The sequence below is a fragment of the Oncorhynchus kisutch genome, linkage group LG27 (assembly GCF_002021735.2).
Source record: "Oncorhynchus kisutch isolate 150728-3 linkage group LG27, Okis_V2, whole genome shotgun sequence".
NCBI classification, from domain to species: Eukaryota; Metazoa; Chordata; class Actinopteri; order Salmoniformes; family Salmonidae; genus Oncorhynchus; species Oncorhynchus kisutch.
This window is the reverse complement of record NC_034200.2, coordinates 33995506-34008666: the sequence shown is the minus strand read 5'-3', so window position 1 is coordinate 34008666 and position 13161 is coordinate 33995506. Positions and strand designations below refer to the sequence as shown.

At 41.4% G+C, this 13161-nt stretch overlaps 2 protein-coding genes across 5 annotated transcripts in view; one reads left to right on the top strand and one right to left on the bottom strand.

Annotated features, from left to right (window-relative positions):
* The first annotated feature begins 112 nt into the window (after positions 1–112).
* LOC109872209 (parafibromin) overlaps positions 113–13161 on the top strand; it is a 36556-nt gene continuing 23507 nt past the window's right edge. The window contains exons 1-10 of one of the 2 annotated variants that reach the window (XM_020463360.2): positions 113–294; positions 1224–1329; positions 1527–1596; positions 1710–1772; positions 2034–2086; positions 2464–2552; positions 3230–3443; positions 6745–6843; positions 7258–7336; positions 7918–7982. In XM_020463360.2, the coding sequence (XP_020318949.1) occupies positions 164–294; positions 1224–1329; positions 1527–1596; positions 1710–1772; positions 2034–2086; positions 2464–2552; positions 3230–3443; positions 6745–6843; positions 7258–7336; positions 7918–7982 (969 nt within the window). In that variant the 5' untranslated portion in view covers positions 113–163. The remainder of the gene's footprint in view (positions 295–1223; positions 1330–1526; positions 1597–1709; positions 1773–2033; positions 2087–2463; positions 2553–3229; positions 3444–6744; positions 6844–7257; positions 7337–7917; positions 7983–13161) is intronic. The other variant, XM_020463359.2, reaches the window with a different exon arrangement.
* LOC109872210 (beta-1,3-galactosyltransferase 2) overlaps positions 9706–13161 on the bottom strand; it is a 29519-nt gene continuing 26063 nt past the window's right edge. For all 3 annotated transcript variants that reach the window (XM_020463363.2, XM_020463361.2, XM_020463362.2), the window contains exon 2: positions 9706–11298. In XM_020463363.2, coding sequence (XP_020318952.1) covers positions 9841–11187 — 1347 coding nt within the window. In that variant the 5' untranslated portion in view covers positions 11188–11298 and the 3' untranslated portion in view covers positions 9706–9840. The remainder of the gene's footprint in view (positions 11299–13161) is intronic.

Below are 13161 nucleotides of genomic sequence, written 5' to 3'. Positions count from 1 at the left end.
GTACTGCAATTTGTGTTCAGAATAGACCTATCCATTGACACACTGAACACAAATACAACTGGAAATTGGGATCAGGCATTCTGTGAGACCACAATGCATTCTGTTGATAGGTGACTGGGGGCCTTGCACTCACGCTCGCTAGTTTACATGAAGACAAGTGAAGATGGCGGACGTGTTGAGTGTTCTTCGCCAATACAACATCCAGAAAAAAGAAATCGTCGCCAAAGGAGACGAAGTTATCTTTGGAGAGTTCTCTTGGCCCAAAAATGTCAAGACTAACTATGTCATTTGGGGGTATGTTAAATTTTCTTATAAATTGGTAAATTACTCGCTTCAATCGGCCTGTTGTAGCTAGGCTAGCTAGTAACGTTAATAGCTAACGTTAATGTTAGGGAGATAAGGTTGTTGATGCCCAAACTTTTCTTGCCGCGTTTAAAAGGTGCTAGTTACTATATGCACCGAATGATAGCAAATACAGTTATCATTTTATTGTTAGTTTGGGGGGGGTTTAACTAGTACGCTAGCTAACTATCTAACGTTAATTGCTTTGTTTAAAAGCCACTACTCAGGCAACGTTGTCATAAGCCAGCTGTCATGCTTGCAAACCCGCGGTAGTTAAGTTACAGTATTGCAACTAACGTTAGCTATTATTGATTTCCTCAGGTGACCGTACCTGTCACCATGTTTTTTCATTTCTAGCTTGCCAGCTAGACATTACTTTGATGTTCTGTGTCAGCTAGCTAGCTAGTTAAGCATTTCCTGTTTTTGCAAAACAAGCAGTCGTTCAGGCCGTATGACATGAAATAGTTGGACAACATCATTTTAACCCGACAAGTTGGACCAGTTGGAGGTGTCATTGAAAAGCTGTGACATAGTCGTCACAGCTGGTCACTATTTGTGTGTAACGTAATTAACAAAATACAGGATTTAAACTATTTATCTAAGCCTTCACTATTAATGCATGCAGTGTGACTAAATTCCAGATTAGTTCCACAAGAGGGCATCTGGATTTTACTGAAAGAACTGTAGACAATGGGCAAAATTACTGGTCAACGCTGACTAGTGTTGCAAAAATCTTTTAACTTTCCCAACATTCCCTGCTTTTCCAGAAATCCTGGTTGCAGGATTCCGAATTCATGTTTATTCTGTGAATCTTCTAACAAACATTTTTGGGAAAGTTAGTTGAATTTTGCAACGCTAAAGCTGAACGTAATGATTTTCAGAACTGGAAAGGAGGGTCAGCCCAAGGAGTACTACACCCTGGACTCCATTTTGTTCCTGCTCAACAATGTGCATCTCCCTCATCCATCCTACGTGCGAAGGGCTGCAGTAAGTAGATTTAATGTTCTCACTGCAAGTGAGAGTTGTATAGAGTTAGTTGAATACTGCTGCCATGTGTCATGGATGTTCTGTCTTAGTGTTGCCAGTGGTCTATTGATTGTCATTGCCAGAGGCGTTGTTGTGACCTTGGTAAATTGTGTTGTATTTCATTGTGATTTACATAAGTATTCTGATCACCCCCTAAGACAGAGAACATTCCGGTTGTCAGAAGACCTGATAGAAAGGGCTTGCTGTCCTATCTCAATGGGGAAAGTTGTAAGTATTCATTGAAACCAAATCAGATTTAACACTGTGAATTTAATGCACGTGCGTTGATTCAATTGAAATGATTGTACTAAAGCAATTTCCATTTGGATTTCTCTTCACAGCTACTTCGACAAGTATTGACAGAAGTGCCCCCATAGAGATTGGTTTGCAAAGGCCAACGCAAGGTAGTTTTAGCATTTTGAATATGACAACTCTTCCATTGATTTCAATGATTTAATCCATGTATATTAGAAAATGTGTTCCCTTGAAATGGATATATCAACAGTCCATGCTGTAAGGCCTAATATACTATTTTGTTCACCATTGGCCTGTGTTGCACTCATGCAATCAGCTTGGTGAGTCATTTTAGATATTGTGCAGATTAGAATTGGAAAGGTATTGCATAATTTTGCACAAGTTGGCTAATTCATTCTTTATTGCATCAGTCAAACGAGCAGCAGATGAGGTGTCATCTGAAGCCAAAAAACCCAGGATTGAGGTATGTAATATCTTTGACCGGCGCCATTCAGACTCCTCAGTTCTTTATAGAACGTTCTCCTCAGCTCAGTTCTTTATAGAACGTTCTCCTCAGCTCAGTTCTTTATAGAACGTTCTCCTCAGCTCAGTTCTTTATAGAACGTTCTCCTCAGCTCAGTTCTTTATAGAACGTTCTCCTCAGCTCTAAAGGAATTCTCTATAGGTATCCTGTTTAACAAGATGCCAGATAACTTGCATGTTAAAGACAATTTTATCCAAAGCAATTTACAGTACAGTGAATTCATACATTTTGAGAATATGATCCCTGCAGAAATGTAATACATGATTATCTTTCATCATATGGAGCATTTTACCATTCTAACACATTCTGTTATCTAGGATGAGGAACGAGTGCGACTGGACAAGGAGCGTCTGGCTGCTAGACTGGAGGGCCACAAAGAGGGCATAGTGCAAACTGACCAGATCAGGTATGAGGTGCCTACACCCTTCCATCATCCAGTCGCTTTTATTATACATTTTTACGGTTCAACAACATAATGCAAGTGGCAGCATCAAGCTGAATTGAGAGTATAGATTTGTTTAAAAATACCAAAACACAATAAACCAAAAATATAGGTCCTACGCAATGGATGAAAGTACCTAGTAATGTTTATAATCTGCTGTCGCCTTGAGCAGACCAGTCTTATGACTAGCGTTAGGATGGGTATGAAGGTACTGTCATTGAACGTCCTATGTTACAAAATGTGGGCCATTATCATGAAGCCATTCACCGTTGCTACACAGGTTTTAAGAAGCTAAGGTATCCCAATGAGAGCAGGCTGACATAAATACAAACCAGGAACCTTGCCTTATTCACTAAACACTGCATTATTTAAATTAGCTTCTCAATCAACCCTGAACATTAATTTCTACTCGAGGCAGCGTAGTTTTTTTATTACTTTTTTTTCTACATTGTTTTCCCTCCCCACTAAATTATCATCTCAGGGGAGTGGGAAATGCAACACATTTCCAATTCACACATGCATATAATATACACTTGTACATGTGTAAAATAGGACAAATGTAGGCAACCATCTAATTATTCATGTGTTCTGTCAGCGTAGCTGGTGGAATAAGGGATAATGGAGATCACCTCTGTCCCCAGGTCACTGTCCGAGGCCATGTCCGTGGAGAAGATCGCCGCCATCAAAGCCAAGATTATGGCCAAGAAGCGCTCCACCATCAAGACAGACCTGGATGAGGATATCACACTGAAGCAGAGGAGCTTTGTAGACGCCGAGGTGGACGTGACCAGGGACATAGTCAGCAGGGAGCGGGTGTGGAGGACCAGGACCACCATCCTACAGAGCACTGGAAAGGTCAGAGGTCATCCCCTAGACTAGAGTGTCTATGACTGGCGGGTGCGAGGGTCATGCTGTCATTAACCCCCGAAGGTTAATTTCCATGCTCCTGTGGATGCGTCACAATCCACCTCATCCGCCTATGTTGAACTTGAAAGGTGACAGCGCTACTAGAGAAGTGTTTGTCAGACAATGAGACATCCCAAAAATGGGTGTTTTCACAAAATCGTATGTAGCGTTCAAACGGTTTGGCCTACAAACTATTGAGCCCTCTGAGGCTCTATGATCTCAAGTGTCAGGAGACTCGCCTGAAGTTGGTACAACTGATCTGCCAACTGCTGTCTATAGCGTCGGCCCCGTTTGAGCTATAATCTACTATAACCCCTCTGTGCAATGGTGACTGTCTCACGAACATGTACAATACCAGTCAAAGTTTGGACACCTACTCATTCAAGGGTTTTTCTTTATTTGAACTATTTTCTACATTGTAGAATAATCATCAAAAGTCATCAAAAACTATGAAATAACACATGAAATCGTGTAGTAACCAATAAAGTGTTAAACAAATCAAAATATATTTGAGATTCTTCAAACTAGCCACCCTTTGCCTTGATGACGGCTTTGCACACTCTTGGCATTCTCTCAACCAGCTTCGAGGTAGTCACGATGGGAACCACACATGTGGCGATCATCCGTTCACCTACTCTGCGTCTCATAAAGACACATGAGATTTGTGGACTTATCAGACCAAAGGACAGATTTTCACCGGTCTAATGTTCATTGCTTGTGTTTCTTGGATCAAGCAAGTCTCTTATTGGTATCCTTTTAGTAGTGGTTTCTTTGCAGCAATTAGACCATGAAGGTCTGACTCACACAGTCTCTGAATAGTTGATGTTGAGATGTCTGTTACTTGAACTCTAAATCATTTATTTGGGCTGCAATCTGAGGTGCAGTTAATTGCCCATTTCTGAGGCTGGTAACTCTAATGAACTTATCCTCTGCAGCAGATGTAACTCTGGGTCTTCTTTTCCTGTGGCGGTCCTCATGAGAGCCAGTTTCATCATAGCGCTTGATGGATTTTGCAACCGCACTTGAATAAACTTTTTCAAGGTGTTTTAAAGTAATGATGGACTGTCGTTTCTCTTTGCTTATTTGAGCTGTTCTTGCCATAATAGGGACTTGGTCTTTTACCAAATAGGGCTATCTTCTGTATACCACCCCTACCGTGTCACAACTGATTGGCTCAAATGCATTAAGAAGGAAACAAATTCCACAAAAGGCACACCTGTTAATTGAAATGCGTTCCAGGTGACTACCCCATGAAATTGGTTGAGAGAATGCCAAGATTGCAAAGCTGTCATCAAGGCAAATGGTGACTACTTTGAAGAATCTCTAATGCATTTTGATTTGTTTAACACTTTTTTTGGTTACTACATGATCCCATATGTGTTATTTCATAGTTTTGATGTTTTCACTCAGATGCAAACTAGTCACCTTTCGGTGAAAATCGCTGTTTTTAATTCAAAATAGATTGATAAGTGTTGATCCGATGAGAAAAGTTTGGATGGGGGGCTTTGGATGACTACTGGCTGTATGCGAACGAGTGATGGCATTTGGAGCAATACTGGCTGTATCCAAGGCTCAGGCAGTCGTTCACATAACAGAATGCAGCATGTACACTATGTGGTTAATATTCAGAATGAGAGAATCAGGTGAAAATGAGGCATTGCTTGTTACACTTCATTCCTGAATCCACTTGTTTATCTGGAGCTGGGCCTGGTTTTAAGTTGGAATCCACTATGGAGGTGAAAGGAACACCACACACTTTCTCATGTTTTCAATACAGTAGATTAAAATGGATATTCCAGGTGTACTCTCTGCCTGAAATAGACCCTTGGTTGGCATAATTGATATCATGCTCTGCTGGCATATTGTAGAACAGACCGAAAGTGTACAATGTAGTTATGTGCTGTGTAGGCCGAAGAGATTGCTTTTGTTGTGTTTGAATTTGACAGTAACACTTGCGTGTGAGTGGGGGTGTGTTATTTAATGTTTTACTCAGTTAATGTTATTTTTGCACACATGTAGCCTTGTGCACTTGATCGACGTCTAACATAGTTGCCACTATATAATAGAGCAAAAATAGAATGCCTGTTTTTCATTATATTTCTACTTTAAGAATTTGTATTCCCAAAGTGCAATAGTTAGATGAGTAGTGTCACAAGCATTCTATTATAAGCATTCTATTATAAAGGCTGTCATGGTAACTGCAATATTACTGTATTGTTTTTTTCTCTCAAGACTTGAGTGTCATTTGCAGTAAAGTCTAGGCAACAAACAACATTAGATTGCTTTCTTTGTGTTTTTTGTTGTTGCTGTGAGTTAGGTTCACACGAACCACTTAAAATGTATTTTACACACAGAGACTGATCATGTAGATCATATTCTTTGTTTAATTAGTTAACCTGCATTTCCTCCTAGTGTCACCTTTTTGGTCCCTCACCAGTTTGCGTTGGTGTCAACTTTTGACTAGTACTGTACATGTCTGTTTTGCTCTGGGACACCCACGGGCCTCACAAGACTTGTCTGAAGGTCTCTCGGTACCGGTTGAAAACAAGTATGGAAGTATTTATACACGGTTTTTAATGCAAAAAATATGGGGTTAAATGCATGTTTAGATATATACTATATAGAAGAGACTTCAGAACAAACTTCCTTTTGATATTTTTGGGGGACTAACTGTTCTATGTATTGGCTCTGTTATTCAATGCATTTGTATGGGCTAATAGCAGTAAGGCCAAAAATACCTTTATATATATATATATAAAATGTTCAATCAAATAGGTAAATGATCCTTGGTGTGACCTTAAAACAATTCCATATAGCTCCTCCTCCCGGCTTAGACTGATGGGTTATGGTAATGAGATGGACTAAGGTAATCGATATGGACATCTGAACATTATTATTATTATTAGGAGGAACCTGGCCACATGGGAAGAACACGCATATTCACTCCATGTAGATATTACCATGTTCGGATCAGCTTCCCCAGTCCTAGCCTTGAAGGGTGGCGGCGATGGTCCATATCCGTAGCTGATCAACAATCTTTGGCTTTACTGTTTTCACACTTCAGTGTTCTTTTAATGCCTGCAGGTGGCAGCATCACCTCAAGGGGAAATGTATTGGTTTGGTGGTGATATCTGCTGTTCTCTTATTAAACAGAACAGTAGATATCTCGTCTACCTTTTTTGACACTACGTCTCCCTTTGAATTTTTTTTTTTTTTTTTTACACTGTTGATAAATCTTATGCTCTTGCAGAACTTCTCCAAAAACATCTTTGCCATCCTGCAATCGGTGAAGGCCAGGGAGGAGGGACGCGCCCCTGAGCAGAGACCAGCACAGAACACCACTCAGGTGGTAAGGAACAGCCCATGTTTGATTTTGGATATAAACCAATGTAGATGTACCTTTTTTTAAATTTATTTTTTATTTTGGATACACACTTTTGCATCCTAGGAATCCAGCTGTGTGATTTCATTTTTGTATTTGTGATGTAATAAATGCATCATTGAGAATGACTTCCATAAGCAGTAGAGGCTCTTGCTCAGGAGTTCCATAAAAATAAATACCTCCCTGTTCTAATTTCTCTTAACAAATGGAGCTTGAAATGAACTGGGAGTTTCTCCAGAAAAAGATGAATGAGTATTTAACCCGTCGAAGCAGGGTTGAGCGTAGTATTACCACCGAACTCTCCGTTTATAGTCGTCTCTCTTTAGATCATTAATTGGAAATGACCTGCGTTTTAAGTGTAACCTCTTATCTCCCCTCAAGGACCAGTCCATAAGGAACAAACAGCCTGTCCCAGCTGCTTATAACCGATACGATCAGGAGAGATTCAAAGGAAAAGAGGGTGAGTGGTAGATATGGGGTGATAAACCGAAAATGATCACTTATCGCAGGCATTTTGCTGATTATCGTTCATTATGATAAGTAGCCTATACTAGAGAAATGTGATGTTTTTAAATGAAATAAGTTTGCTACTATAGGTGATTGTTAATGGGACAAGTGATGGCTACAATCAAACTAGTTAGTCGTTTCAAGAGAAGTTTGGTGCACGTGAATGTTATAAAATTGAATATTTATTTATTGTTGCATCAATGCAGGCCATTTATCGTGATATGGATTTTTGCCCATATCCTCCCAGCTCTAGTGAGTGGGACCAGGGCACATATTGTCATGTGACGTGTGCTGCTTTGTAAATATGGCCATGAATAGTAACATTTGGTGTGTGTGCATTAGTTTCAGCTGACCTGAATGAAAGTTTGTCTCTAGTCACGTACGCATGCAATGTATTTGTAAAGTAAATATATATTTCAGTGTTACACATTTCAGTTCCTTACACAGTAATGAACAAATGAAGATGCACAAAAAATATAAACGTATTTTTTTAAATGAAAAGATGCATTATTGATTAACTAATTGTGTCCTTAGAAACGGAGGGTTTCAAGATTGACACCATGGGAACATACCACGGCATGACCCTGAAGTCTGTGACGGTAAGATCATCCTTTCGTCTTCTGCTACCCTAGTCGGCTTGTAGTTGAACATATATTCAGGTTGTTTAGTCCATGCATGAATCGAACAACCCCATCGTTGAAGGGTGACCCTGAAGGATGCACAGTGATGCCGAAACATTGGTGATTTACCCAATACATTACTGGGAGTTTATATAGAGTGTGTGACTCTATTTTTATAGTTTATTCTCTGTTAGTCAGCACCTCCACATAAAATAATGTCTCTTTTTAAAATAAAAATTACATTTTTGGGGGGGGGGGCGTAATTACATAAAAATACAATTTAAAAAATATGGATGACCATGCTTTAATGTTTCTAAAACAATACATGAATTAGTAAGAAGTAATGTGGTATATTGCTCAATTTAATTTAAATGATCAGAGACCAGAGGTTACCGTGGTAATGGGGACACTCGACTCCTGTCACGTGTTTCTGTTAGATTTGGGATCTGACCAACGGCTCTTCGCTTTGTTGACGCAGCAGACTCGAACTAATGTTGGAAAAAAAACCTGGCTTGTAAACAAAACAATGTAAATAGTGAAGAAACACAAGGACAAAGTCTCACTTTGTAGACTTTTAAGTAAATGCCTGTTCGCAGCACCTCCAAAAATGAATTTCAGTATTTCACTGTGAGCTCAGCTGCCAGACGATGTTGCTGTGTGAGGTGGGGTGTAGCATTATCTATTAGTAGCTATCAAACAAAACAGCAGAAATCCTTTGTAAACAGATACTGCAGTATTTTTTTTCTAACTTGCACATGTGCTTATACTTGACTTTTGACTTGTTGTTCGCATATGTAATGCTCCCACTGTAGAGCCCTGCAAATTGACCACCTACTAATGTGGCTGGTGAAATACATTCTTACCTGCCAATACCTCAATCTACTCTCATTTGACGGGTGTTAATTATATGCTCTGTGTTCCACCCAGATCTGTTTCCTCTCTCAACCACATTCTCTTCTCTTGCATATATCCGGTCTTTCATTCTTCCTCCATGTCAACTGCTACTTGTGAGATTATTCAATGTTCCTTTTGGTTTTTGATACTTCACATTTTTTATATGGCACTAGAAGTGGTTAATATGCTCAAGTATGCCCAAAGATCTTTTTGGTGAATAATAGAAGTACCCTTGAAGGCTCTTTTTAAAAACATTTTTAAACCTTTATTTAACTAGGCAAGTCAGTTAAGAACAAATTCTTATTTCCAACGACGGCCTAGGAACAGTGGGTTAACTGCCTGTTCAGGGGCAGAACGACAGATTAGAACTTGCAACCTTCCTGTTACGAGTCCAACGCTCTAACCACGCTCTAACCGCTACCCTGCTGCCCCAACATTTTAAAATATATATATAAAAAACGGGACATTATTGAAATCCAAGTTGAGCAAAATGGATACCAGACCTTGACAGTCCACCAATACAGTCTAACATTTCTCAGTATCTACTGTTGAAATATAATGGGCCCTTCACACAAACACATCAGCGACGGAGCATTATTTTCACACGTTGTTCATGGTACTTTTGTGTGGCTTAAATGTTGGAACGGCCTGTATGTGCCACTCTCATTGCGCTGTTTGTGTAGTGGCTTTAATTCAGGTCTTCCTCTCTACCGATGCATACATTTTTTCCCCCCCCAATTAATATATTAAACAAAAAAAATATGAACTGGAGAGCCAGTAAAAAAAAAATGGCTGTCCTCAACCAATAGTTTGTCCAAAAACGTGCTTTACTCGGTTACATCTAGCCAGTGACTCTGCACAGGCCATGATCTAACATCACCCATGATCCTCTGTCACCAAATAGGCTGTACCCATGCAGTCTCCTCTGGTGAAACCTGCCCATCTAGTCGTTGAATGTGTTGATGCAGGCGTTGTGCTTGTTGCGCTGCAGGTGGTGCCAGTACTTGAGCAGTTCGTTGGGGTGAAACTGGTGGGAGGTGATAAGGTGGCTGTACTTGCAGCTGGAGTAGGACACCCGCCAGTGGTTGAACAGGAACTCATTGGGTGGCGGTGTGGGTTCGATCCGCAGCTTTGCCAGGCAGATGCCCGTGTAGACGTCCTCCAGATGCAGCCTGCGAATGCCTAGAGAGGCCCTGTAGATCTTCCCCGCCAGGTCCCCCGAGAATACGTAACCAGTTCCTGAGCAGAAGGTGGGGTACCTCTCGCTGGGATACAGCTCATGGGACATGTACCACTTGCTGTTCTTATTCCTGTTGGGCGCATAGCCCTTCATCAGGTAGCCTGTGAAATAGTCACGTTTTGGCAGATTTTTTGGCTGGAGCAGCTTGTGGACGAGATACTCGGTGTTGACAAACATGTCACTGTCTGTCTTCATGACGTAATTGGTGCCCGGGCAGTGCGCAGCCACCCAGTGCATGCCCATCAGGGTTTTGATGGTCAGGTTGTTGTACGTGTCCATGAAGTCCTGCTGGATGATGTCACGGTGCCTCCTGCTCTCTGCCTCCAGGCTGCTCTGCTGCAGGCGGCCCACCTCGCCCTCCTTCACACCCAGCAAGAAAAGCCGGACAAGGCCTGGGACCACGCTCTCGTTTCCCCATGTTTGCCGGATGGCCTCCCTGGCCTCCACCTGCTGGGCCTCCGTGGCTATCAGCAGCACCAGTAAGGGTTCTGGGTCGCCCTCCCGGCACTTGTTGGGCTCGTTGATGATGTAAGTGTAGGGTTCCAATGTCAGCAGGCCCCCTAGCCCGACCTCTCCGCTCAAGCTAGCATTAGTCGCCAGCGAGCTCTCCAGTCCCGTAACCCGCTGCGGAGAGGAGTCCGCCTGAGGGGAACTGAGGTTGGCATTCATTTTCGGAGGTGCAGGGGGAACCGGTGCATCCCTCAATTGAATCTGTGAGGAGCTGTGATTTCCCTTGTCTATGGAGTGCAGTCCTCCCTCGGTGTAAGCCACTGGGTTCCCCCTCCGCAATGTTGGGCCCTTGATGCCCGGCAGCCAGTCCTGATGACGCAAGATGACCAGGACCACCAGCAAGGAGAGAAGAGACAGGAGCCTGGCGACGTGCGTGCAGCAGTAGCGCCTCCTCCACTGCATGGTGGCTGTGTGCACCACCTCACTTGGGCAGCGGTGACACCTGGTCAGGTGCTTGTCGTGTGCGAACAAACCTTTATTGCCGATGACAGTGGCGACGTGTCGGGAGTTCCTGAGGGAACTACACCTGGGCTGGTGCATGCTGTACTTCCATTCAAGTCACTTTAAATTGCTGGTCAGATGTCAGTCCTGCCTGTATGTTACAACCAGCTTCATGCTCTGAGACGAAGTGCAGTCTTCAAGAGGCTTTATCTAGGAGAAAAACAAGTTTATATATATATGAGGTAGATCAGCTTTAATATTGCAGATTGTAGCTTCATCAATGTAATTGTCTGCATTTCCAATCCCCCATATATTTTTCTGGTAAATAAATGTTTTTATACATACACTACCGTTCAAAAGTTTGGATTCAGTTAGAAATGTCCTTGTTTTTGAAAGAAATGCACTTTTTGTCCATTTTAAAATAACATCAAATTGATCAGAAATACAGTGTAGAAGTTGTTAATGCTGTAAATGACTATTGTAGCTGGAAACAGCTGATTTAAAAAATGTTATCTACAGTTGAAGTTGGAAGTTTACATACACTTAGATTGGAGTCATTAACTCATTTTTCAACCACTCCACATATTTCTAGTAAACAAACTATAGTTTTGGCAAGTTGGTTAGGACATCTACTTTGTGCATAACACAAGTCATTTTTCCAACAATTGTTTACAGACAGATAATTTCACTTATAATGCACTGTATCACAATTCCAGTGGGTCAGAAGTTTACATACACTAAGTTGACTTTGCCTTTTAAACAGCTTGGCAATTTCCAGAAAAGGTTGTCATGGTTTTAGAAGCTTCTGATAGGCTCATTGACAATTGGAGGTGTACCTGTGAATGTATTTCAAGGCCTAACTTCAAACTCAGTGCCTCTTTGCTTGACGACATGGGAAAATCAAAAGAAATCAAGCCAAAACCTCAGAAAAATAATTGTACACCTCCAGTCTGGTTCATTCTTGGGAGCAATTTCCAAACGCCTGAAGGTACCACATTCATCTGTACAAACAATAGTACGCAAGTATAAACATCGCGGGACCTCGCAGCTGTCATACTCCTCAGGAAGGAGATGCGTTCCATCTCCTAGAGATGAATGTACTTTGCGAGTGCGAGCAAGGAGGCCTACAAACCTGACTCAGTTACACCAACTCTGTCAGGAGGAATGGGCAACGTTCACACAACTTATTGTGGGAAGCTACCCAAAACATTTGACCCAAGTTAAACAATTTAAAGGCAACGCTACCAAATACTAATTGAGTGTATGTAAACTTCTGACCCACTGGGAAACAAATAAAATATTAAATAATTCTCTCTACTATTCTGACATTTTAAGTTCTTAAAATAAAGTGGTGATCTTAACTGACCTAAGACGGGGAATTTTTACTAGGATTAAACGTCAGGAATTGTGATACACCTTAGTCAAATACATTTAAACTCCGTATGTAAACTGTACAGTTGAAGTCAAGAGGCCCATTATGAGCAACCATCACTCCTGTGTTCCAATGGCACATTGTTAACTAATCCAAGTTTATACATTTTAAAAGGCCAACTGATCATTAGAAACCCCTTTCGCAATTGTTAAAACAGCTGAAAACTGTTAAAACATACCTTTAGACTAGTTGAGTATCTGGAGCATCAGCATTTGGGGGTTCGATTACAGGCTCAAAATGGACAGAAATAAAGTACTTTAGACTGACGAGTTTCAGAAGATTCATGTTCTGTGAAATTAAGGCTATTCCATGCGAGAAACTGACCATCTCGTACAACGCTGTGTACTAACCCCTTCACAGAACAGCGCTAACTGGCTCTAACCAGCACAACTGAGCAAGAGGACACATTAGTGTCTTGTGAGGCATCTGTTTCTCAAACAAGTCCTCAACTGGCAGCTTCATTATATAATACCCGCAAAATACCTGTCTCAACGTCAACAGTGAAGAGGCAACTCCAGGATGCTGGCCTTCTAGGCAGAGTTGCAAAAAAAAAAGCCATCTGACCGGCCAATATTAAGATGTGCAAAAGAACAGACACTGGACAGAGGAAGATTGTATAAAATAAAAAAAGTGTTATGGAC